This window comes from Heptranchias perlo, chromosome 11 (assembly GCF_035084215.1).
Source record: "Heptranchias perlo isolate sHepPer1 chromosome 11, sHepPer1.hap1, whole genome shotgun sequence".
NCBI lineage: Eukaryota > Metazoa > Chordata > Chondrichthyes > Hexanchiformes > Hexanchidae > Heptranchias > Heptranchias perlo.
In genome coordinates, this window is record NC_090335.1 from 2,322,217 (window position 1) to 2,349,626 (window position 27,410).

The 27,410-nt window shown below is 44.7% G+C and overlaps 1 protein-coding gene across 1 annotated transcript in view; it reads right to left on the reverse strand.

Moving 5' to 3' along the window:
- The window catches only part of cltrn (collectrin, amino acid transport regulator), a 95,281-nt gene that overhangs the window by 59,571 nt on the left and 8,300 nt on the right, over positions 1–27,410 (reverse strand). The window contains exon 3 of the mRNA XM_067992426.1: positions 20,303–20,385. Within this exon, the coding sequence (XP_067848527.1) occupies positions 20,303–20,385 (83 nt within the window). The remainder of the gene's footprint in view (positions 1–20,302; positions 20,386–27,410) is intronic.

The following is a 27,410-nucleotide window of genomic DNA, read 5'->3' on the forward strand; positions in this document are numbered from 1 at the left end:
CCCGTTTTATATCACTCCTCCCACCCTCTTCTATCCCGTTTTATATCACTCCTCTCACCCTCTTCTCTCCCGTTTTATATCACTCCTCTCACCCTCTTCTATCCCGTTTTATATCACTCCTCCCACCCTCTTCTCTCCCGTTTTATATCACTCCTCTCACCCTCTTCTATCCCGTTTTATATCACTCCTCCCACCCTCTTCTCTCCCGTTTTATATCATTCCTCTCACCCTCTTCTATCCCGTTTTATATCATTCCTCCCACCCTCTTCTATCCCGTTTTATATCATTCCTCTCACCCTCTTCTATCCCGTTTTATATCATTCCTCTCACCCTCTTCTATCCCGTTTTATATCACTCCTCTCACCCTCTTCTATCCCGTTTTACATCACTCCTCCCACCCTCTTCTATCCCGTTTTATATCACTCCTCTCACCCTCTTCTATCCCGTTTTATATCATTCCTCTCACCCTCTTCTATCCCGTTTTATATCACTCCTCCCACCCTCTTCTATCCCGTTTTATATCACTCCTCCCACCCTCTTCTGTCCCGTTTTATATCATTCCTCTCACCCTCTTCTATCCCGTTTTATATCACTCCTCCCACCCTCTTCTATCCCGTTTTATATCACTCCTCCCACCCTCTTCTGTCCCGTTTTATATCATTCCTCCCACCCTCTTCTATCCCGTTTTATATCACTCCTCCCACCCTCTTCTGTCCCGTTTTATATCATTCCTCTCACCCTCTTCTATCCCGTTTTATATCACTCCTCCCACCCTCTTCTATCCCGTTTTATATCACTCCTCTCACCCTCTTCTATCCCGTTTTATATCACTCCTCCCACCCTCTTCTATCCCGTTTTATATCATTCCTCTCACCCTCTTCTATCCTGTTTTATATCACTCCTCCCACCCTCTTCTGTCCCGTTTTATATCATTCCTCTCACCCTCTTCTATCCTGTTTTATATCACTCCTCCCACCCTCTTCTATCCCGTTTTATATCATTCCTCTCACCCTCTTCTATCCTGTTTTATATCACTCCTCTCACCCTCTTCTCTCCCGTTTTATATCACTCCTCTCACCCTCTTCTATCCTGTTTTATATCATTCCTCTCACCCTCTTCTATCCTGTTTTATATCACTCCTCCCACCCTCTTCTATCCCGTTTTATATCATTCCTCTCACCCTCTTCTATCCTGTTTTATATCACTCCTCTCACCCTCTTCTATCCTGTTTTATATCATTCCTCTCACCCTCTTCTCTCCCGTTTTATATCATTCCTCTCACCCTCTTCTATCCTGTTTTATATCATTCCTCTCACCCTCTTCTATCCTGTTTTATATCACTCCTCTCACCCTCTTCTATCCTGTTTTATATCACTCCTCTCACCCTCTTCTATCCCGTTTTATATCACTCCTCTCACCCTCTTCTATCCTGTTTTATATCACTCCTCTCACCCTCTTCTATCCCGTTTTATATCACTCCTCTCACCCTCTTCTATCCTGTTTTATATCACTCCTCTCACCCTCTTCTATCCCGTTTTATATCATTCCTCTCACCCTCTTCTATCCTGTTTTATATCACTCCTCTCACCCTCTTCTATCCTGTTTTATATCATTCCTCTCACCCTCTTCTCTCCCGTTTTATATTACTCCTCCCACCCTCTTCTATCCCGTTTTATATCATTCCTCTCACCCTCTTCTATCCCGTTTTATATCACTCCTCCCACCCCCTTCTATCCCGTTTTATATCACTCCTCCCACCCTCTTCTATCCCGTTTTATATCACTCCTCCCACCCTCTTCTATCCCGTTTTATATCACTCCTCTCACCCTCTTCTATCCCGTTTTATATCACTCCTCCCACCCCCTTCTATCCCGTTTTATATCATTCCTCTCACCCTCTTCTATCCCGTTTTATATCACTCCTCCCACCCTCTTCTATCCCGTTTTATATCACTCCTCTCACCCGCTTCTCTCCCGTTTTATATCACTCCTCTCACCCTCTTCTATCCCGTTTTATATCACTCCTCTCACCCTCTTCTATCCCGTTTTATATCACTCCTCCCACCCGCTTCTATCCCGTTTTATATCACTCCTCTCACCCTCTTCTATCCCGTTTTATATCACTCCTCCCACCCTTTTCTATCCCGTTTTATATCACTCCTCTCACCCTCTTCTCTCCCGTTTTATATCACTCCTCCCACCCTCTTCTATCCCGTTTTATATCACTCCTCCCACCCTCTTCTATCCCGTTTTATATCACTCCTCCCACCCTCTTCTATCCCGTTTTATATCACTCCTCTCACCCTCTTCTCTCCCGTTTTATATCACTCCTCCCTCCCTCTTCTATCCCGTTTTATATCACTCCTCTCACCCTCTTCTATCCCGTTTTATATCACTCCTCCCACCCTCTTCTATCCCGTTTTCTATCACTCCTCCCACCCTCTTCTATCCCGTTTTATATCACTCCTCCCACCCTCTTCTATCCCGTTTTATATCACTCCTCCCACCCTCTTCTATCCCGTTTTATATCACTCCTCCCACCCTCTTCTATCCCGTTTTATATCACTCCTCCCACCCTCTTCTATCCCGTTTTATATCACTCCTCCCACCCTCTTCTATCCCGTTTTATATCACTCCTCTCACACTCTTCTATCCCGTTTTATATCATTCCTCCCACCCTCTTCTATCCCGTTTTATATCACTCCTCTCACCCTCTTCTATCCCGTTTTATATCACTCCTCTCACCCTCTTCTATCCCGTTTTATATCACTCCTCCCACCCTCTTCTATCCCGTTTTATATCACTCCTCCCACCCTCTTCTATCCCGTTTTATATCACTCCTCTCACCCTCTTCTATCCCGTTTTATATCACTCCTCCCACCCTCTTCTATCCCGTTTTATATCACTCCTCTCACCCTCTTCTATCCCGTTTTATATCACTCCTCCCACCCTCTTCTATCCCGTTTTATATCACTCCTCTCACCCTCTTCTGTCCCGTTTTATATCATTCCTCCCACCCTCTTCTATCCCGTTTTATATCACTCCTCCCACCCTCTTCTGTCCCGTTTTATATCACTCCTCCCACCCTCTTCTATCCCGTTTTATATCACTCCTCTCACCCTCTTCTATCCCGTTTTATATCACTCCTCTCACCCTCTTCTGTCCCGTTTTATATCATTCCTCCCACCCTCTTCTATCCCGTTTTATATCACTCCTCCCACCCTCTTCTGTCCCGTTTTATATCACTCCTCCCACCCTCTTCTGTCCCGTTTTATATCACTCCTCCCACCCTCTTCTATCCCGTTTTATATCACTCCTCCCACCCTCTTCTATCCCGTTTTATATCACTCCTCTCACCCTCTTCTATCCCGTTTTATATCACTCCTCCCACCCTCTTCTATCCCGTTTTATATCACTCCTCTCACCCTCTTCTATCCCGTTTTATATCACTCCTCCCACCCTCTTCTATCCCGTTTTATATCACTCCTCTCACCCTCTTCTATCCCGTTTTATATCACTCCTCCCACCCTCTTCTGTCCCGTTTTATATCACTCCTCCCACCCTCTTCTATCCCGTTTTATATCACTCCTCCCACCCTCTTCTATCCCGTTTTATATCATTCCTCTCACCCTCTTCTATCCTGTTTTATATCATTCCTCTCACCCTCTTCTATCCCGTTTTATATCACTCCTCCCACCCTCTTCTATCCCGTTTTATATCACTCCTCTCACCCTCTTCTATCCTGTTTTATATCATTCCTCTCACCCTCTTCTATCCTGTTTTATATCACTCCTCCCACCCTCTTCTATCCCGTTTTATATCATTCCTCTCACCCTCTTCTATCCTGTTTTATATCATTCCTCTCACCCTCTTCTATCCTGTTTTATATCACTCCTCCCACCCCCTTCTATCCCGTTTTATATCACTCCTCCCACCCTCTTCTATCCCGTTTTATATCACTCCTCCCACCCTCTTCTATCCCGTTTTATATCACTCCTCTCACCCTCTTCTATCCCGTTTTATATCACTCCTCCCACCCCCTTCTATCCCGTTTTATATCACTCCTCCCACCCTCTTCTATCCCGTTTTATATCACTCCTCCCACCCTCTTCTATCCCGTTTTATATCACTCCTCTCACCCGCTTCTCTCCCGTTTTATATCACTCCTCTCACCCTCTTCTATCCCGTTTTATATCACTCCTCCCACCCGCTTCTATCCCGTTTTATATCACTCCTCTCACCCTCTTCTCTCCCGTTTTATATCACTCCTCCCACCCTCTTCTATCCCGTTTTATATCACTCCTCCCACCCTCTTCTATCCCGTTTTATATCACTCCTCCCACCCTCTTCTATCCCGTTTTATATCACTCCTCTCACCCTCTTCTCTCCCGTTTTATATCACTCCTCCCACCCTCTTCTATCCCGTTTTATATCACTCCTCCCACCCGCTTCTATCCCGTTTTATATCACTCCTCTCACCCTCTTCTATCCCGTTTTATATCACTCCTCCCACCCTTTTCTATCCCGTTTTATATCACTCCTCTCACCCTCTTCTCTCCCGTTTTATATCACTCCTCCCACCCTCTTCTATCCCGTTTTATATCACTCCTCCCACCCTCTTCTATCCCGTTTTATATCACTCCTCCCACCCTCTTCTATCCCGTTTTATATCACTCCTCCCACCCTCTTCTATCCCGTTTTATATCACTCCTCCCACCCTCTTCTATCCCGTTTTATATCACTCCTCCCACCCTCTTCTATCCCGTTTTATATCACTCCTCTCACCCTCTTCTCTCCCGTTTTATATCACTCCTCCCTCCCTCTTCTATCCCGTTTTATATCACTCCTCTCACCCTCTTCTATCCCGTTTTATATCACTCCTCCCACCCTCTTCTATCCCGTTTTATATCACTCCTCCCACCCTCTTCTCTCCCGTTTTATATCACTCCTCCCACCCTCTTCTATCCCGTTTTATATCACTCCTCCCACCCTCTTCTATCCCGTTTTATATCACTCCTCCCACCCTCTTCTATCCCGTTTTATATCACTCCTCCCACCCTCTTCTATCCCGTTTTATATCACTCCTCCCACCCTCTTCTATCCCGTTTTATATCACTCCTCCCACCCTCTTCTATCCCGTTTTATATCACTCCTCTCACACTCTTCTATCCCGTTTTATATCATTCCTCCCACCCTCTTCTATCCCGTTTTATATCACTCCTCTCACCCTCTTCTATCCCGTTTTATATCACTCCTCTCACCCTCTTCTATCCCGTTTTATATCACTCCTCCCACCCTCTTCTATCCCGTTTTATATCACTCCTCTCACCCTCTTCTATCCCGTTTTATATCACTCCTCCCACCCTCTTCTATCCCGTTTTGTATCACTCCTCTCACCCTCTTCTGTCCCGTTTTATATCATTCCTCCCACCCTCTTCTATCCCGTTTTATATCACTCCTCCCACCCTCTTCTGTCCCGTTTTATATCACTCCTCCCACCCTCTTCTATCCCGTTTTATATCACTCCTCTCACCCTCTTCTATCCCGTTTTATATCACTCCTCTCACCCTCTTCTGTCCCGTTTTATATCATTCCTCCCACCCTCTTCTATCCCGTTTTATATCACTCCTCCCACCCTCTTCTGTCCCGTTTTATATCACTCCTCCCACCCTCTTCTATCCCGTTTTATATCACTCCTCTCACCCTCTTCTATCCCGTTTTATATCACTCCTCCCACCCTCTTCTATCCCGTTTTATATCACTCCTCTCACCCTCTTCTATCCCGTTTTATATCACTCCTCCCACCCTCTTCTGTCCCGTTTTATATCACTCCTCCCACCCTCTTCTATCCCGTTTTATATCACTCCTCTCACCCTCTTCTATCCCGTTTTATATCACTCCTCCCACCCTCTTCTCTCCCGTTTTATATCACTCCTCCCACCCTCTTCTATCCCGTTTTATATCACTCCTCCCACCCTCTTCTATCCCGTTTTATATCACTCCTCCCACCCTCTTCTATCCCGTTTTATATCACTCCTCTCACCCTCTTCTATCCCGTTTTATATCACTCCTCCCACCCTCTTCTATCCCGTTTTATATCACTCCTCCCACCCTCTTCTATCCCGTTTTATATCACTCCTCCCACCCTCTTCTATCCCGTTTTATATCACTCCTCCCTCCCTCTTCTATCCCGTTTTATATCACTCCTCCCACCCTCTTCTATCCCGTTTTATATCACTCCTCCCTCCCTCTTCTATCCCGTTTTATATCATTCCTCTCACCCTCTTCTATCCCGTTTTATATCATTCCTCACTCCCTCTTCTATCCCGTTTTATATCACTCCTCTCACCCTCTTCTATCCCGTTTTATATCATTCCTCCCACCCTCTTCTATCCCGTTTTATATCACTCCTCTCACCCTCTTCTATCCCGTTTTATATCACTCCTCCCACCCTCTTCTATCCCGTTTTATATCATTCCTCCCACCCTCTTCTATCCCGTTTTATATCACTCCTCTCACCCTCTTCTATCCCGTTTTATATCATTCCTCCCACCCTCTTCTATCCCGTTTTATATCACTCCTCTCACCCTCTTCTATCCCGTTTTATATCACTCCTCTCACCCTCTTCTATCCCGTTTTATATCATTCCTCTCACCCTCTTCTATCCCGTTTTATATCATTCCTCTCACCCTCTTCTATCCCGTTTTATATCATTCCTCCCACCCTCTTCTGTCCCGTTATATATCACTCCTCCCACCCTCTTCTGTCCCGTTTTATATCACTCCTCCCACCCCCTTCTATCCCGTTTTATATCACTCCTCCCACCCTCTTCTGTCCCGTTTTATATCACTCCTCCCACCCCCTTCTATCCCGTTTTATATCACTCCTCCCACCCTCTTCTGTCCCGTTTTATATCACTCCTCCCACCCTCTTCTATCCCGTTTTATATCACTCCTCCCACCCTCTTCTATCCCGTTTTATATCACTCCTCCCACCCTCTTCTATCCCGTTTTATATCATTCCTCCCACCCTCTTATATCCCGTATTATATCACTCCTCTCACCCTCTTCTATCCCGTTTTATATCACTCCTCCCACCCTCTTCTATCCCGTTTTATATCACTCCTCCCACCCTCTTCTATCCCGTTTTATATCACTCCTCCCACCCTCTTCTATCCCGTTTTATATCACTCCTCTCACCCTCTTCTATCCCGTTTTATATCACTCCTCCCACCCTCTTCTGTCCCGTTTTATATCACTCCTCTCACCCTCTTCTATCCCGTTTTATATCACTCCTCTCACCCGCTTCTATCCCGTTTTATATCACTCCTCCCACCCTCTTCTATCCCGTTTTATATCACTCCTCCCACCCTCTTCTCTCCCGTTTTATATCACTCCTCTCACCCTCTTCTATCCCGTTTTATATCACTCCTCCCACCCTCTTCTCTCCCGTTTTATATCACTCCTCCCACCCTCTTCTATCCCGTTTTATATCACTCCTCCCACCCTCTTCTATCCCGTTTTATATCACTCCTCCCACCCTCTTCTATCCCGTTTTATATCACTCCTCCCACCCTCTTCTATCCCGTTTTATATCACTCCTCCCACCCTCTTCTATCCCGTTTTATATCATTCCTCCCACCCTCTTCTATCCCGTTTTATATCACTCCTCCCACCCTCTTCTATCCCGTTTTATATCATTCCTCCCACCCTCTTCTATCCCGTTTTATATCATTCCTCCCACCCTCTTCTATCCCGTTTTATATCACTCCTCTCACCCTCTTCTATCCCGTTTTATATCATTCCTCCCACCCTCTTCTCTCCCGTTTTATATCACTCCTCCCACCCTCTTCTATCCCGTTTTATATCACTCCTCCCACCCTCTTCAATCCCGTTTTATATCACTCCTCCCACCCTCTTCTATCCCGTTTTATATCACTCCTCCCACCCTCTTCTCTCCCGTTTTATATCACTCCTCCCACCCTCTTCCATCCCGTTTTATATCACTCCTCCCACCCTCTTCTATCCCGTTTTATATCACTCCTCCCACCCTCTTCAATCCCGTTTTATATCACTCCTCCCACCCTCTTCTATCCCGTTTTATATCACTCCTCCCACCCTCTTCTATCCCGTTTTATATCATTCCTCCCACCCTCTTCTATCCCGTTTTATATCACTCCTCTCACCCTCTTCTATCCCGTTTTATATCATTCCTCTCACCCTCTTCTATCCCGTTTTATATCACTCCTCCCACCCTCTTCTCTCCCGTTTTATATCACTCCTCCCACCCTCTTCCATCCCGTTTTATATCACTCCTCCCACCCTCTTCTATCCCGTTTTATATCACTCCTCCCACCCTCTTCTATCCCGTTTTATATCACTCCTCCCACCCTCTTCTCTCCCGTTTTATATCACTCCTCCCACCCTCTTCCATCCCGTTTTATATCACTCCTCCCACCCTCTTCTATCCCGTTTTATATCACTCCTCCCACCCTCTTCAATCCCGTTTTATATCACTCCTCCCACCCTCTTCTATCCCGTTTTATATCACTCCTCCCACCCTCTTCAATCCCGTTTTATATCACTCCTCCCACCCTCTTCTATCCCGTTTTATATCACTCCTCCCACCCTCTTCTATCCCGTTTTATATCACTCCTCTCACCCTCTTCTATCCCGTTTTATATCATTCCTCCCACCCTCTTCTATCCCGTTTTATATCACTCCTCCCACCCTCTTCAATCCCGTTTTATATCACTCCTCCCACCCTCTTCTATCCCGTTTTATATCACTCCTCCCACCCTCTTCTCTCCCGTTTTATATCACTCCTCCCACCCTCTTCCATCCCGTTTTATATCACTCCTCCCACCCTCTTCTATCCCGTTTTATATCACTCCTCCCACCCTCTTCTATCCCGTTTTATATCACTCCTCCCACCCTCTTCCATCCCGTTTTATATCACTCCTCCCACCCTCTTCTCTCCCGTTTTATATCACTCCTCCCACCCTCTTCCATCCCGTTTTATATCACTCCTCCCACCCTCTTCTATCCTGTTTTATATCACTCCTCCCACCCTCTTCTATCCCGTTTTATATCACTCCTCTCACCCTCTTCTATCCCGTTTTATATCACTCCTCTCACCCTCTTCTATCCCGTTTTATATCACTCCTCCCACCCTCTTCTATCCCGTTTTATATCACTCCTCCCACCCTCTTCTATCCCGTTTTATATCACTCCTCCCACCCTCTTCTATCCCGTTTTATATCACTCCTCCCACCCTCTTCTATCCTGTTTTATATCACTCCTCCCACCCTCTTCTATCCCGTTTTATATCACTCCTCCCACCCTCTTCTATCCCGTTTTATATCACTCCTCTCACCCTCTTCTCTCCCGTTTTATATCACTCCTCCCACCCTCTTCTCTCCCGTTTTATATCACTCCTCTCACCCTCTTCTATCCCATTTTATATCATTCCTCCCACCCTCTTCTCTCCCGTTTTATATCACTCCTCCCACCCTCTTCTATCCCATTTTATATCACTCCTCCCACCCTCTTCTATCCCGTTTTATATCACTCCTCCCACCCTCTTCTATCCTGTTTTATATCACTCCTCCCACCCTCTTCTATCCCGTTTTATATCACTCCTCCCACCCTCTTCTATCCCGTTTTATATCACTCCTCTCACCCTCTTCTCTCCCGTTTTATATCACTCCTCCCACCCTCTTCTCTCCCGTTTTATATCACTCCTCTCACCCTCTTCTATCCCATTTTATATCATTCCTCCCACCCTCTTCTATCCCGTTTTATATCACTCCTCCCACCCTCTTCTATCCCATTTTATATCACTCCTCCCACCCTCTTCTATCCCATTTTATATCACTCCTCCCACCCTCTTCTATCCCGTTTTATATCACTCCTCTCACCCTCTTCTATCCCGTTTTATATCACTCCTCTCACCCGCTTCTATCCCGTTTTATATCACTCCTCCCACCCTCTTCTATCCCGTTTTATATCACTCCTCTCACCCTCTTCTATCCCGTTTTATATCACTCCTCCCACCCTCTTCTATCCCGTTTTATATCACTCCTCCCACCCTCTTCTATCCCGTTTTATATCACTCCTCCCACCCTCTTCTCTCCCGTTTTATATCACTCCTCTCACCCTCTTCTATCCCGTTTTATATCACTCCTCCCACCCTCTTCTATCCCGTTTTATATCACTCCTCTCACCCTCTTCTATCCCGTTTTATATCACTCCTCCCACCCTCTTCTATCCCGTTTTATATCACTCCTCCCACCCTCTTCTATCCCGTTTTATATCACTCCTCCCACCCTCTTCTATCCCGTTTTATATCACTCCTCCCACCCTCTTCTCTCCCGTTTTATATCACTCCTCCCACCCTCTTCTATCCCGTTTTATATCACTCCTCCCACCCTCTTCTATCCCGTTTTATATCACTCCTCCCACCCTCTTCTATCCCGTTTTCTATCACTCCTCCCACCCTCTTCTATCCCGTTTTATATCACTCCTCCCACCCTCTTCTATCCCGTTTTCTATCACTCCTCCCACCCTCTTCTATCCCGTTTTATATCACTCCTCCCACCCTCTTCTATCCCGTTTTATATCACTCCTCCCACCCTCTTCTATCCCGTTTTATATCACTCCTCCCACCCTCTTCTCTCCCGTTTTATATCACTCCTCCCACCCTCTTCTATCCCGTTTTATATCACTCCTCCCACCCTCTTCTATCCCGTTTTATATCACTCCTCCCACCCTCTTCTATCCCGTTTTATATCACTCCTCCCACCCTCTTCTCTCCCGTTTTATATCACTCCTCCCACCCTCTTCTATCCCGTTTTATATCACTCCTCCCACCCTCTTCTATCCCGTTTTATATCACTCCTCTCACCCTCTTCTATCCCGTTTTATATCACTCCTCTCACCCTCTTCTATCCCGTTTTATATCACTCCTCCCTCCCTCTTCCATCCCGTTTTATATCACTCCTCTCACCCACTTCTCCCGTATTTTCTCACAAGAAACAACATCACACATTGAAATAAACCTTTCACAACTCTCTTCAATCCATGAAATAATAAAGACACCACTCACTTTCTCTCAAAACATAAGCCCAATTTTAACTCGAGGCAGGAATCGGGGTTGGGGGGGGGGGCGAGGGGATCAAGACAGTTGGCAAACCATCCTGACCGCGAGATTTTAACTCTCGGGCCTCCCCTGCCACGTCTGTATGAGCCTCCCACCTAAAACTAGTGGGATGTTTCAGATGGTGGCCAGGTGGAAGTGGAACATCAGGTGGCTGGAGACCGCCGGGGACCAGAGAACGGTCCCCAGCACTCAGGCTTGTCGATCAGGTTCGGTGGGGGGAGAACCCGGGGCAAGGGAGGCCTAAACTTTCATAGGAACATAGGAATATAGGAACAGGAGTCGGCCATTCAGCCCCTCGTGCCTGCACCTCCATTTGATAAGATCATGGCTGATCTGTGATCTAACTCCATATACCCGCCTTTGGCCCATATCCCTTAATACCTTTGATTGCCAAAAAGCTATCTATCTCAGATTTAAATTTAGCAATTGAGCTAGTATCAATTGCCGTTTGTTGAAGAGAGTTCCAAACTTCTACCACCCTTTGTGTGTAGAAATGTTTTCTAATCTCACTCCTGAAAGGTCTGGCTCTAATTTTTAGACTGTTCCCCCTACTCCTAGAATCCCCAACCAGCGGAAATAGTTTCTCTCTATCCACCCTATCCGTTCCCCTTAAAATCTTATAAACTTCGATCAGATCGCCCCTTAACCTTCTAAACTCCAGAGAATACAACCCCAATTTGTGTAATCTCTCCTCGTAACTTAACCCTTGAAGTCCGGGTATCATTCTAGTAAACCTACGCTGCACTCCCTCCAAGGCCAATATGTCCTTCCGAAGGTGCGGTGCCCAGAACTGCTCACAGTACTCCAGGTGCGGTCTAACCAGGGTTTTGTATAGCTGCAGCATAACTTCTGCCCCCTTGTACTCCAGTCCTCTGGATATAAAGGCCAGCATTCCATTAGCCTTATTGATTATTTTCTGCACCTGTTCATGACACTTCAATGATCTATGTACCAGAACCCCTAAGTCCCTTTGGACATCCACTGTTTTTAACTTTTTATCATTTAGAAAGTACCCTGTTTTATCCTTTTTTCATCCAAAGTGGATGACCTCACATTTGTCTACATTGAATTCCATTTGCCACAGTTTTGCCCATTCACCTAATCTGTCAATATCCTTTTGTAATTTTATGTTTTCATCTACACTGCTTACAATGCCACCAATCTTTGTGTCATCTGCAAACTTAGATATGAGACTTTCTATGCCTTCATCTAAGTCGTTAATAAATATTGTGAATAATTGAGGCCCCAAGACAGATCCCTGTGGGACTCCACTAGTCACATCCTGCCAATGTGAGTACCTTCCCATTATCCCTACTCTCTGTCGCCTTTCGCTCAGCCAACTTCCTAACCAAATCCGTACTTGTCCCTCGATTCCATGGGCTTCTATCTTAGCCAACAGTCTCCTATGTGGGACCTTATCAAATGCCTTCTGGAAGTCCATATAAATAATATCCATTGACATTCCCCTGTCCACTACTTTAGTCACCTCTTCAAAAAATTCCATCAGGTTTGTCAGGCATGACCTACCTTTCACAAATCCATGCCGGCTCTCTCTGATTAACTGAAAATTCTCGAGGTGTTCAGTCACCCTATCCTTAATTATGGACTCCAGCATTTTCCCCATAATAGATGTTTGGCTAACTGGTCTATAATTCCCTGGTTTCCCTCTCTCTCCTTTCTTAAAAAGCGGAGTGACATGCAATTTTCCAATCTAGAGGGACAGTTCCTGAATCTAGAGAACTTTGAAAGATTATAGTTAGGGCATCTGCAATGTGCTCACCTACTTCCTTTAAAACCCTGGGATGGAAACCATCTGGTCCTGGGGATTTGTCACTCTTTAGTGCTATTATTTTCTTCATTACTGTTGTTTTACTTTTGTTAATTTTGTTGAGTCCCTGTCCCCGATTCAATATTAGTTTTCTTGGGATTTCCGGAATGCTATCCTCTTTTTCTAATGTAAATACTGACGCAAAGTAATTGTTCAACATGTCCGCCATTTCCCCATTGTCAATGACAATATCCCCACTTTCAGTTTTTAAGGGGCCAAAACTGCTCCTGACCACCCTCTTTTTCCTAATATAACTGTAAAAGTTCTTCGTATTGGTTTTGATATCCCTTGCAAGTTTCTTACAATCTGTTTTGTGACCCTTTGTTGATCTTTGTATCTTTCCCATTCGCCAGGATCTGTGCCATTTTTTGCCTTTTTGTATGCCCTTTCCTCATGTCTTATACAGTCCCTTATCTCTTTAGTTGTCCATAGCTGTTTTTCTTGGCAAGTAGAGTTCTTGCTCCTCAGGGGTATAAACCGGTTCTGTATCACGTTAATTGTTTCTTTAAACATTTCCCACTGATCATCAGTCGTTTTACCCATTAACAGATTTACCCAGTTCTCTGTCTCATCCCATTGAAGTCAACCTTGCCCAAGTCTAGAATCTTAGCAGCTGATTCACTTTTTTCCTTTCAAACACTACATTGAACTCGATCATGTTATGATCGCGATTGGATAGATGTTCACGCACAGTTAGGCCGTTAACTAAATCTGGTTCATTACTCATTACTAAATCTAGTACGGCTTGCCCCCTTGTTGCCTCTAGGACATACTGCTTTCTGACAGTTGCTAGTCTGCTCTTCCCAATCTGTGTGAAGATTAAAGTCCCCCATTAAGACCACTATGCCTTTGTTACACGCTTGTCTAATCTCTGCATTTATGCAATCTAGCACTTCAGAGCTGTTGCCAGGGGTCCTATACACAACTCCCACTATAGTCTTAGATCCTTTCCTATTTCTCAAATCAACCCATAAGGTCTCTGTTGGCTGCTTACCCCTCGTTATATCCTCCTGTAGACCTTATAACTCGGATTATTTAGTTCCCAATCCTGACCATCCTGCAGCCATGTCTCAGTAATAGCTATCATGTCATACCCTCCAATTTGAATTTGAACCTGTAGTTCATTTAATTTATTCCTTATACTCCGTGCGTTTGTATATAGAACTCTTAGTTGGGCCACACACCCTAACCTGACCTTCAGCTTTGATGCTGGGTTAATCGTTTTACACCTTCTAGTTTTCACTTTATCTGTAGTGTCTAAAGTACACTTTCTTTCTGCTGCTCTACGCTTTTCCCTTTCACTTGTTCTTGAACAACTATTTGTACTATTTGTATTGTAAATTTCCCCTGGGTTTTCCCCTCTCTTGCTGCTCTCAACTTTACTCCCTTCTGACTCCCTGCTCAGGTTCCCATCCCCCTGCCACTCTAGTTTAAACCCTCCCCAACAGCAGGAGCAAACTGTCCTGCAAGGATATTAGTCCCGGATCTGTTGAGGTACGACCCGTCCCGCTTGTACAGGTCCCACCTTCCCCAGAATCGGTCCCAATTCCTCAGGAATCTAAATCCCTCCCTCCTGCACCATCCCTGCAGCCACGCATTCATCCTGTCTATTCTCCTGTTCCTATACTCACTAGCACGTGGCACTGGGAGTAATCCTGAGATTACTACCCTTGAGGTCGTGCTGTTTAACTTATTTCCTAATTCCTTATATTCTGCTTGCAGGACCTCATCCCTCTTTTTACCTATGTCGTTGGTATCGATATGTACCATGACCTCTGGCTGTTCACCCTCCCCCTTCAGAATGTCCTGCAGCCACTCAGTGACATCCATGACCCTGCCACCAGGGAGGCAACATATTATCCTGGAATCACATCTGCGGCCGCAGAACGCCTGTCTGCTCCCCTAACTATAGAATCCCCGATCACAATTGCTCTCTCGACCTTTCTCCTCCTGCCCCCATACAGCTGAGCCACCCATGTTGCTCTGGTCTTGACTCTGGCTGCACTCCCCAGAGGAACCCTCTGCCCCACCAGTACCCAGAACTGAATATTGGTTGGAGAGTGAGATGCCCTCAGGGGACTCCTGCACTACCTGCCTGGTCCTCCTTGTCTGTCTGGCGGTCACCCAGTCCCTCTCTGCCTTCACTCTCTTAATCTGCGGAGTGACCACCTCCTGAAACGTGCTGTCCACGAAATTCTCAGCCTCGCGGATGCTCTGCAGTGACACCAGCGGCTGCTCAAACTCCGAAACCCGGAGCTCGAGCTCCTCCAGCTGACGACACTTCCTGCACCTGTGGTTGTCCAGGACACGGGAAGCGTCCTGGAGTTCCCACATGGCACAGGTCGTGCAATCCATGGGTCTGAGCTGCCCTGCCATGCCTTAATTTATTAGATTAACTTAAACTAAGCAAAAACAAATTAAGCCTTAAATACAGTTATTTTTGGTTTTGTTACTCTAGTTAAGTAGTTTAAGTTTTTAATTTTAATTTTTAATTTCCTGCTCCTCCTGGTCATACAAGGAAAGTAAAACAAAGTAAATAAATTTACCTCCCAGGCCTCTTCTGGCGCAGACTCCCTTTCCCATTGGTGGATCACAAGGAGAAGCCACGAGTTCAGGCCCACGGCTAGATTAGCAGACAGGCCCCAATCTCATCATGAGAGCTCGATTTGCATATTTAAAGAAGGACCCTGCCGGTTTCCATTGGATATCCTTCTCATTCGTTCAGAAGAGCAGGTTAAAATTGCAGCTTGAGCAATCGGTGAGGGCATAAGAGCAGGGCTAGGCCATTCAGCCCCTCGAGCCTGCTCCACCATTCAATTAGATCATGCTTGATCTGTGACTCAACTCTATTTACCCATCTTAGCTCCAATTACCCGCTTAGTATCCCTTGATACTCTTACCTAACAAACATCTCTCGATCTCAGTCTTTAAAGCTCCAATTGACCCCCAGCTTCAGCAGCTTTTTGGGGGGAGGAGTTCCAGATTCCCACTCCCCTTTGTGTGAAGAAATGCTTCCCGACATCACTCCTGAACGGCCCAGCTCTAATTTTAAAGTTATGTCCCCTTGTTCTGGACTCCCCCACCCGAGGAAATAGTTTCTCTCTATCTACCCTATCAAATCCTTTAACCATTTTAAACAATTCAATTTGATCACCCCTTAATCTTCTATACTCAAGGGAATACAAGTCAAGTCTATGCAACCTGACCTCATAATTTAACCCTTTCTGCCCCGGTATCACTCTGTGAATCGGTGCTGCACCCCCTCCAAGGTCAATACATCCTTCCTGAGGTGCGGTGCCCAGAACTGAACACAACGGATGAGATCCATGGGCAATTTTAACTGCCCGCCTGGTTTCCATTCAAAATCATAAACTCACTTCTTACTCTGTGGAGGGGCTACTATTTCAAACCTAGCTCAGTTATTTTGCTGATTGGCCCAAAGGGCCCTCAGATAGCTGGCTGTGGAACTGAGACAGACCATAGGCCGATCCCTGAATTACACATGAAGCCCAATAGAAACTCCTAATTGGAGACCAATCAATGATCTTTTCAAAGGTCGCAGACATAGCTACCAATCAAACCACTACCCCAGACAGACCTGATTCTTTGATCAGTGCCAATATGGCATGTGACCAGCCACTTTCAGTGGACTATGGAGACATCTCCTGATCTGACTGTCTGTAACCAAAAGTGACAAACTGAGTACATTGACTAGAACAACACTTAAACAGCTGGATGTCACAAAGTGCTTCTGACGACCTCAGGACATCCCAAAGTGCTTTACAGCCAATGAAGTAATTTTTGAAGTGTACGGAAATGGCCTCCAGCTGGCCATGACTGGTCTTACCCGAGTCACCTGTATTATCTCCTGACATAATAATTCTCGCAATACAACACTGGGGTGGGTGATGAGAAAGTTATGAACATTGTGTGGTTTCACGAGTGAGGGCACACCAAGGAAAGTAGTATTTGCTCTGTACCTTTCGTTAAGAAATCATGTAGCTAAAGGGTACATTTTCCAAGACTCTGCTCCTCGAGTGCGGAGAGGCAACAATGGGGTACAGGGAGGGGGAACGGTACACTGATGCTTTGTGGGGGGGCTTAGAAGTGAAAGAGGCAGCAGCTGGGAGAAGTGTCGAGCAGTGACACAGGAGTAAAGACCCACCTACCTCGGAGATGCAGATTGGAAGTGGGGCACGACTCAATTAGAGGGTAGTATGATAAATAGGTAAGTTTAAGAGTGGCAGACAGGCACAATAGACAGCAGTGACAGAAATAGGGCAGCAGATAAAGTGTTACAGGAAGCATGTGTTGCACTTACAGAAAATGTATGGTATATTCAAGACTTTTAATATGTTACAGATGTGTAGATAAATATTCCGCAACATTTAACAAAAACTAAATGCTCTGCCACAACAGGGCTGTTTCTTCGGGCCTCCTTCTCTCCAGGCAGCAGAGGGGAGCAGCCATATACAGTCCAGAATGACCATTCATTTCAATAGGGACCAGCTGGCCAACCAATCCAGTGCTGCCTGATCCCAGGAAAACGAAAAGAGATAATTTTGCCTAGAATTACATCCAGTCTACAGAACAGAAACAGGCCATTCGGCCCATCAGGTCTATGCCGGTGTTTATGCTCCATACGAGCCTCCTCCCTCCCTACTTCATCTCACTCTATCACCATATCCTTCTATTCCTTTCTCCCTCATTTATCGAGCTTCCCCTTAAATGCATCAACATTATTCACCTCATCTACTCCTTGTGGGAGTGAGTTCCACATTCTCACCACTCTCTGGGTGAAGAAGTTTCTCCTGAATTCCCCATTGGATTTATTAGTGACGATCTTATATTTATGACCTCTAGTTTTGGACTCCCCCACAGGTGGAAACATCGGCCCCGACATTTACGGGGAGTGGGGAGGGAGCGGTGGGGTAGAAGGTTTAGTGGCCGGGAAACCCAGAAATACGGGTTACCTGGAGGTCCTGCCAAATCTAACGGCAGGGCCTGATTTAAATTTTTTGTCTCCGTTTCCCGGCTGCAGCCAGATTGAGAGGCCTGTGGCACCAGGCCGCAGCCGGGGAATGGAGAGGTGGGTAAGGGAGGAGATTGGGGCGAGGGGCTGGAGAGGAGATCGGGGGGAGGGGTCCGATCGATCGGGGGGAGGGGTCTGATCGATCGGGGGGAGGGGTCCGATCGATCACGGGGAGGGGTCCGATCGATCGCGGGGAGGGGTCCGATCGATCGGGGGGAGGGGTCCGATCGATCGGGGGGAGGGGTCAGATCGATCGCGGGGAGGGGTCCGATCGATTGTGGGGAGGGGTCCGATCGATTGCAGGGAGGGGTCCGATCGATCGGGGGGAGGAGTCAGATCGATCGCGGGGAGGGGTCTGATCGATTGTGGGGAGGGGTCCGATCGATTGCAGGGAGGGGTCCGATCGATCGGGGGGAGGGGTCCGATCGATCGGGGGGAGGGGTCCGATCGATCGGGGGGAGGGGTCCGATCGATCGGGGGGAGGGGTCCGATCGATCGGGGGGAGGAGTCAGATCGATTGTGGGGAGGGGTCCGATCGATCGGGGGGAGGGGTCCGATCGATTGTGGGGAGGGGTCCGATCGATCGGGGGGAGGGGTACGATCGATCGGGGGGAGGGGTCCGATCGATCGGGGGGAGGGGTCCGATCGATCGGGGGGAGGGGTCAGATCGATTGTGGGGAGGAGTCAGATCGATCGGGGGGAGGGGTCAGATCGATCGGGGGGGAGGGGTCCGATCTATTGTGGGGAGGGGTCAGATCGATCGGGGGGAGGGGTCCGATCGATCGGGGGGAGGGGTCCGATCGATCGGGGGGAGGGGTCCGATCGATCGGGGGGAGGGGTCCGATCGATCGGGGGGAGGGGTCCGATCGATCGGGGGGAGGGGTCCGATCGATCGGGGGGGGAGGGGTACGATCGATCGTGGGGAGGGGTCCGATCGATCGTGGGGAGGGGTCCGATCGATCGGGGGGGAGGGGTCCGATCTCAGGGGGGGTCTGATTGATCGCGGGAGATTTACTTGAGGGTCTGAGGGGAAGCACTCCTCCTCCTGGTCCACAAGGAGTGCTGGAAAGTCACTCACCTGCTGGATCCGGCCATTCTCACCTCCCTCCCTCCCTCCCTCCCTCCTTCCTGCCCACCCGCCACCTTCCCTCCCTCCCTCCCTCCCCTTGCTGGGTTACCTGAGCCCTGGGAAACCCGGCCCATAGCCGTTAAATCTCAAACCTTGCTAAAATTTGAGTTGCACAGCCTCATTAAATATTTAAATTAGGGACCCGCCTCCTGAGAGCAGGTTCGTCGCCCGTCCCCCAACCCATCTCCGTTAAAACCAGAAGTGGGTGCCTTGGGGCCGGGTTTCCCATTTTTGGATTTTTAAACCCTTCCCACCCTTTCCCATTCATCCGGGAGGGTTAAAATTAACCCCATCTTCTCTACGTCTACCCTAGCAAACATTTTCATAATCTTAAAGACATCTACCAGGTCACCCCTCAGTCTTCTCTTTTCGAGAGAAAAAGAGCCCCAGCCTGCTCAATCTTTCCTGATAGGTATAACCTCTCAGTTCTAGTATCGTCCTAGTAAATCTTTTTTGCAACTTCTCCAATGCCTCTATATCCAAGTGAGGTCGAACCAAGATTCGATACAAGTTTAACATAACTTCTCTGGTTTTCAATTTTATTCCTCTAGAAATGAACCTTAGAAATTCAAATAATTTAGCAGCATTGCTGGGTTTAGACAGATACATTTTGTCTATTGGAGGTAATGCACTCTCACAGAATGTGGTACTTACAATCATAACTTGTAAATATTTTAGAATTGTTAGAGAATGTTCAACAACTCCAAACACTGATGTAAAATTGATCACATCCTTTGTGTATGGTTGTGTTTATCAGTGTGTATGAAAACAATACAAGTATAGTTACCCCAAAAATGCATATGCAGAGCTATATGATTGAAACAAATGTATCTCTCTCCCTCATTAATCCTTGCCACCAGTATAATTGTTAATCCAGAATGAATGGTATAAGGATTGCCCTTTTACTACAGGATGTTATTATTTACCTTTATTGGTTGCAATGGACTGTGAAAATAATGCATTGGGTAACTTCCAATTATTGACTAACCTGCATTTTTTCTTCATTCTTCAACTCTCATAGATGCATTATGTTATGATCCATTGGATAACAATTACATGTGCTCCTTTGTTAAGATATTGAGAGGTACAGGGGGTAATTCAAGAATGTGATTATCAAAGGACTGTCACAATGGTTCACTTCTTGATACACTTACTTGAATGGTCTGTTCATTGATTTTCTCATACCATAAGCTACTGTTGATTGAAAGTAGAATTGTTCACTGTCGTCCCAATCGTACTGTCATTGAACAAGATTTAAAATCATCAGTCCAGCACTCAGATCTTTAACTTCACATCTCAGTTTTCTAAAACCAAACATGGGCAGAAGTGTTTGACTTGGGTTCATCTGTAGACTATTCATGTTCAACACTTCCTTGTGCACAGTCAGAGGTTAACACACAGGTTCATTGGTATTACAAAGAATGTGCAGCACAGAAACAGGCCATTCAGCCTAACAGGTCCATGCTGGTGTTTATGCTCCACATGAGCCTTCTCCCTCCCTTCTTCATTCATCCCCGTCTATTCCTTTCTCCCTCATGTGTTTATCGAGCTTTCCCTTAAATGCATCTATGTTATTCTCCTCAACTATTACTTATGATAGCGAGTTCCACATTCTCACCACTCTCTGGGTAAAGAAGGTTTCTCTTGAATTCCCTATTGGATTTATTGGTGACGATCTTATATTATGGCCTCTGGTTTAGGTCTCCCCCACAAGGGGAAACATCTTCTGTACGTCTACCCCATCAAACCCTTTCATAATCTTAAAGACTTCCTTTAGGTCACCCCTCAGCCTTCTCTTTTCTAGAAAAAAGAGCCTCAGCCTGTTCAATCTTACCTGATTGTTATAACCTCTCAATTCTGGCATAATCCTTATAAATCTTTTTTGCACCTTCTCCAGTATCTCTATATCCTTTTTATAATATTGACACAGCACGCAGTACTGTGGTCTAACCTAGGGTCTACACAAGTTTAACATAACTTCTCTGTTTTTGAATTCTATCTCTCTAGAAATTAACCCCAGTGCTTGGTTTGCCTTTTTAATATCTTATTCACCTGTGTCGCTACTTTTAGTGGTTTGTGTATCTGTACCCCCAGATCTCTCTGTTCCTGTACCCCATTTAGACTCTTATTATCCAATGAATATGTGGCCCCCTCATTCCTCCGACCAAAATGTACCACCTCACACTTATCCACATTGAAATTCATTTGCCAATCACACGCCCATTCTGCAAGTTTATTAATGTCTTCCTGTATTTTCTCGCAGTCCTCCTCAGTATTAACTACACCCTGCAATTTGGTGTTAGCCGCAAATTTTGAAATTGTACTTCCAATTCCTGAGTCCAAATCGTTTCTGTTAATGGTATCTGCTGTTTTAATAAGAACATAAGAACATAAGAAATTGGAGCAGGAGTAGGCCAATCGGCCCCTCGAGCCTGCTCCGCCATTCAATAAGATCATGGCTGATCTGATCCCAACCACAAATCTAAAGAGCACAAGAAGTCGGAGCAGGACCCGGCCACATAGCCCCTGGGCCCTCTCCGCCACCCATGTTATAAAGCTGTTGGTGTAATAACTTCCATGACAACTACTGGTACTTTGTGATGTGGCTAATCTCTGACTGCTGTTTCTGGGGATTATTGAAAATGTTTATACAGTCTCACAATCAGTACACCTTTATACAGTCTCACAATCAGTCCACCTTTACACAGTCTCACAATCAGTCCACCTTTATACAGTCTCACAATCAGTACACCTTTATACAGTCTCACAATCAGTCCACCTTTACACAGTCTCACAATCAGTCCACCTTTATACAGTCTCACAATCAGTCCACCTTTATACAGTCTCACTATCAGTCCACCTTTATACAGTCTCACAATCAGTCCACCTTTATACAGTCTCACAATCAGTACACCTTTATACAGTCTCACAATCAGTCCATCTTTATACAGTCTCACAATCAGTCCACCTTTATACAGTCTCACAATCAGTACACCTTTATACAGTCTCACAATCAGTCCACCTTTATACAGTCTCTCAATCAGTCCACCTTTATACAGTCTCACAATCAGTACACCTTTATACAGTCTCACAATCAGTCCACCTTTATACAGTCTCACAATCAGTCCACCTCTATACAGTCTCACAATCAGTACACCTTTATACAGTCTCACAATCAGTACACCTTTATACAGTCTCACAATCAGTACACCTTTATACAGTCTCTCAATCAGTCCACCTTTATACAGTCTCACTATCAGTCCACCTTTATACAGTCTCACAATCAGTACACCTTTATACAGTCTCACAATCAGTACACCTTTATACAGTCTCACAATCAGGACATCTTTATACCGTCTCACAATCAGTCCACCTTTATACAGTCTCACAATCAGTCCACCTTTATACAGTCTCACAATCAGTCCACCTTTATACAGTCTCACAATCAGTCCACCTTTATACAGTCTCACAATCAGTACATCTTTATACAGTCTCACAATCAGTTCAACTTTTTTTCAACTCACAATCAGTCCACCTTTATACAGTCTCACAATCAGTACACCTTTATACAGTCTCACAATCAGTCCACCTTTATACAGTCTCACAATCAGTCCACCTTTATACAGTCTCACAATCAGTACACCTTTATACAGTCTCACAATCAGGACATCTTTATACAGTCTCACAATCAGTCCACCTCTATACAGTCTCACAATCAGTACACCTTTATACAGTCTCACAATCAGTACACCTTTATACAGTCTCACAATCAGTACACCTTTATACAGTCTCACAATCAGTCCACCTTTATACAGTCTCACAATCAGTACATCTTTATACAGTTCACAATCAGTCCACCTTTATACAGTCTCACAATCAGTCCACATTTATACAGTCTCACAATCAGTCCACCTTTATACAGTCTCACAATCAGTCCACCTTTATACAGTCTCACAATCAGTCCACCTTTATACAGTCTCACAATCAGTACATCTTTATACAGTCTCACAATCAGTCCACCTTTATACAGTCTCACAATCAGTCCACCTTTATACAGTCTCACAATCAGTCCACCTTTATACAGTCTCACAATCAGTCCACCTTTATACAGTCTCACAATCAGTCCACCTTTATACAGTCTCACAATCAGTACATCTTTATACAGTCTCACAATCAGTCCACCTTTATACAGTCTCACAATCAGTACACCACTATACAGTCTCACAATCAGTACACCTTTATACAGTCTCACAATCAGTCCACCTTTATACAGTCTCACAATCAGTACACCTTTATACAGTCTCACAATCAGTCCACCTTTATACAGTCTCACAATCAGTACACCTTTATACAGTCTCACAATCAGTCCACCTTTATACAGTCTCTCAATCAGTACACCTTTATACAGTCTCTCAATCAGTACACCTTTATACAGTCTCACAATCAGGACATCTTTATACATTCTCACAATCAGTACACCTTTATACCGTCTCACAATCAGTCCACCTTTATAAAGTCTCACAATCAGTCCACCTTTATACAGTCTCACAATCAGTACACCGTTATACAGTCTCACAATCAGTCCACCTTTATACAGTCTCACAATCAGTACACCATTATACAGTCTCACAACCAGTACACCTTTATACAGTCTCACAACCAGTACACCTTTATACAGTCTCACAATCAGTCCACCTTTATACAGTCTCACAATCAGTACACCTTTATACAGTCTCACAATCAGTACACCTTTATACAGTCTCACAACCAGTACACCTTTATACAGTCTCACAATCAGTCCACCTTTATACAATCTCACAATCAGTCCACCTTTATACAGTCTCACAATCAGTACACCTTTATACAGTCTCACAATCAGTACATCTTTATACAGTCTCACAATCAGTACATCTTTATACAGTCTCACAATCAGTACATCTTTATACAGTCTCACAATCAGTCCACCTTTATACAGTCTCACAATCAGTCCACCTTTATACAGTCTCACAATCAGTACACCTTTATACAGTCTCACAATCAGGACATCTTTATACAGTCTCACAATCAGTCCACCTCTATACAGTCTCACAATCAGTACACCTTTATACAGTCTCACAATCAGTACACCTTTATACAGTCTCACAATCAGTACACCTTTATACAGTCTCACAATCAGTCCACCTTTATACAGTCTCACAATCAGTACATCTTTATACAGTTCACAATCAGTCCACCTTTATACAGTCTCACAATCAGTCCACATTTATACAGTCTCACAATCAGTCCACCTTTATACAGTCTCACAATCAGTCCACCTTTATACAGTCTCACAATCAGTCCACCTTTATACAGTCTCACAATCAGTACATCTTTATACAGTCTCACAATCAGTCCACCTTTATACAGTCTCACAATCAGTCCACCACTATACAGTCTCACAATCAGTACACCTTTATACAGTCTCACAATCAGTCCACCTTTATACAGTCTCACAATCAGTACACCTTTATACAGTCTCACAATCAGTACACCTTTATACAGTCTCACAATCAGTACACCTTTATACAGTCTCACAATCAGTCCACCTTTATACAGTCTCACAATCAGTACACCTTTATACAGTCTCTCAATCAGTACACCTTTATACAGTCTCACAATCAGTCCACCTTTATACAGTCTCTCAATCAGTACACCTTCATACAGTCTCACAGTCAGTACACCTTTATACAGTCTCATAATCAGTCCACCTTTATACAGTCTCACAATCAGTCCACCTTTATACAGTCTCACAATCAGTACACCTTTATACAGTCTCTCAATCAGTCCTCCTTTATACAGTCTCACACTCAGTCCACCTCTATACAGTCTCACAATCAGTCCACCTTTATACAGTCTCACAATCAGTCCACCTTTATACAGTCTCACAATCAATACACCTTTATACAGTCTCACAATCAGTACACCTTTATACAGTCTCACAACCAGTCCACCTTTATACAGTCTCTCAATCAGTCCAGCTTTATACAGTCTCACAATCAGTCCACCTTTATACAGTCTCACAATCAGTACATCTTTATACAGTCTCACAATCAGTTCAACTTTTTTTCAACTCACAATCAGTCCACCTTTATACAGTCTCACAATCAGTACATCTTTATACAGTCTCACAATCAGTACATCTTTATACAGTCTCACAATCAGTCCACCTTTATACAGTCTCACAATCAGTCCACCTTTATACAGTCTCACAATCAGTACACCTTTATACAGTCTCACAATCAGGACATCTTTATACAGTCTCACAATCAGTCCACCTCTATACAGTCTCACAATCAGTACACCTTTATACAGTCTCACAATCAGTACACCTTTATACAGTCTCACAATCAGTACACCTTTATACAGTCTCACAATCAGTCCACCTTTATACAGTCTCACAATCAGTACATCTTTATACAGTTCACAATCAGTCCACCTTTATACAGTCTCACAATCAGTCCACATTTATACAGTCTCACAATCAGTCCACCTTTATACAGTCTCACAATCAGTCCACCTTTATACAGTCTCACAATCAGTCCACCTTTATACAGTCTCACAATCAGTACATCTTTATACAGTCTCACAATCAGTCCACCTTTATACAGTCTCACAATCAGTCCACCACTATACAGTCTCACAATCAGTACACCTTTATACAGTCTCACAATCAGTCCACCTTTATACAGTCTCACAATCAGTACACCTTTATACAGTCTCACAATCAGTACACCTTTATACAGTCTCACAATCAGTACACCTTTATACAGTCTCACAATCAGTCCACCTTTATACAGTCTCACAATCAGTACACCTTTATACAGTCTCTCAATCAGTACACCTTTATACAGTCTCACAATCAGTCCACCTTTATACAGTCTCTCAATCAGTACACCTTCATACAGTCTCACAGTCAGTACACCTTTATACAGTCTCATAATCAGTCCACCTTTATACAGTCTCACAATCAGTCCACCTTTATACAGTCTCACAATCAGTACACCTTTATACAGTCTCTCAATCAGTCCTCCTTTATACAGTCTCACACTCAGTCCACCTCTATACAGTCTCACAATCAGTCCACCTTTATACAGTCTCACAATCAGTCCACCTTTATACAGTCTCACAATCAATACACCTTTATACAGTCTCACAATCAGTACACCTTTATACAGTCTCACAACCAGTCCACCTTTATACAGTCTCTCAATCAGTCCAGCTTTATACAGTCTCACAATCAGTCCACCTTTATACAGTCTCACAATCAGTACATCTTTATACAGTCTCACAATCAGTTCAACTTTTTTTCAACTCACAATCAGTCCACCTTTATACAGTCTCACAATCAGTACACCTTTATACAGTCTCACAATCAGTCCACCTTTATACAGTCTCACAATCAGTCCACCTTTATACAGTCTCACAATCAGTACACCTTTATACAGTCTCACAATCAGGACATCTTTATACAGTCTCACAATCAGTCCACCTCTATACAGTCTCACAATCAGTACACCTTTATACAGTCTCACAATCAGTACACCTTTATACAGTCTCACAATCAGTACACCTTTATACAGTCTCACAATCAGTCCACCTTTATACAGTCTCACAATCAGTACATCTTTATACAGTTCACAATCAGTCCACCTTTATACAGTCTCACAATCAGTCCACATTTATACAGTCTCACAATCAGTCCACCTTTATACAGTCTCACAATCAGTCCACCTTTATACAGTCTCACAATCAGTCCACCTTTATACAGTCTCACAATCAGTACATCTTTATACAGTCTCACAATCAGTCCACCTTTATACAGTCTCACAATCAGTCCACCTTTATACAGTCTCACAATCAGTCCACCTTTATACAGTCTCACAATCAGTCCACCTTTATACAGTCTCACAATCAGTCCACCTTTATACAGTCTCACAATCAGTACATCTTTATACAGTCTCACAATCAGTCCACCTTTATACAGTCTCACAATCAGTACACCACTATACAGTCTCACAATCAGTACACCTTTATACAGTCTCACAATCAGTCCACCTTTATACAGTCTCACAATCAGTACACCTTTATACAGTCTCACAATCAGTCCACCTTTATACAGTCTCACAATCAGTACACCTTTATACAGTCTCACAATCAGTCCACCTTTATACAGTCTCTCAATCAGTACACCTTTATACAGTCTCTCAATCAGTACACCTTTAT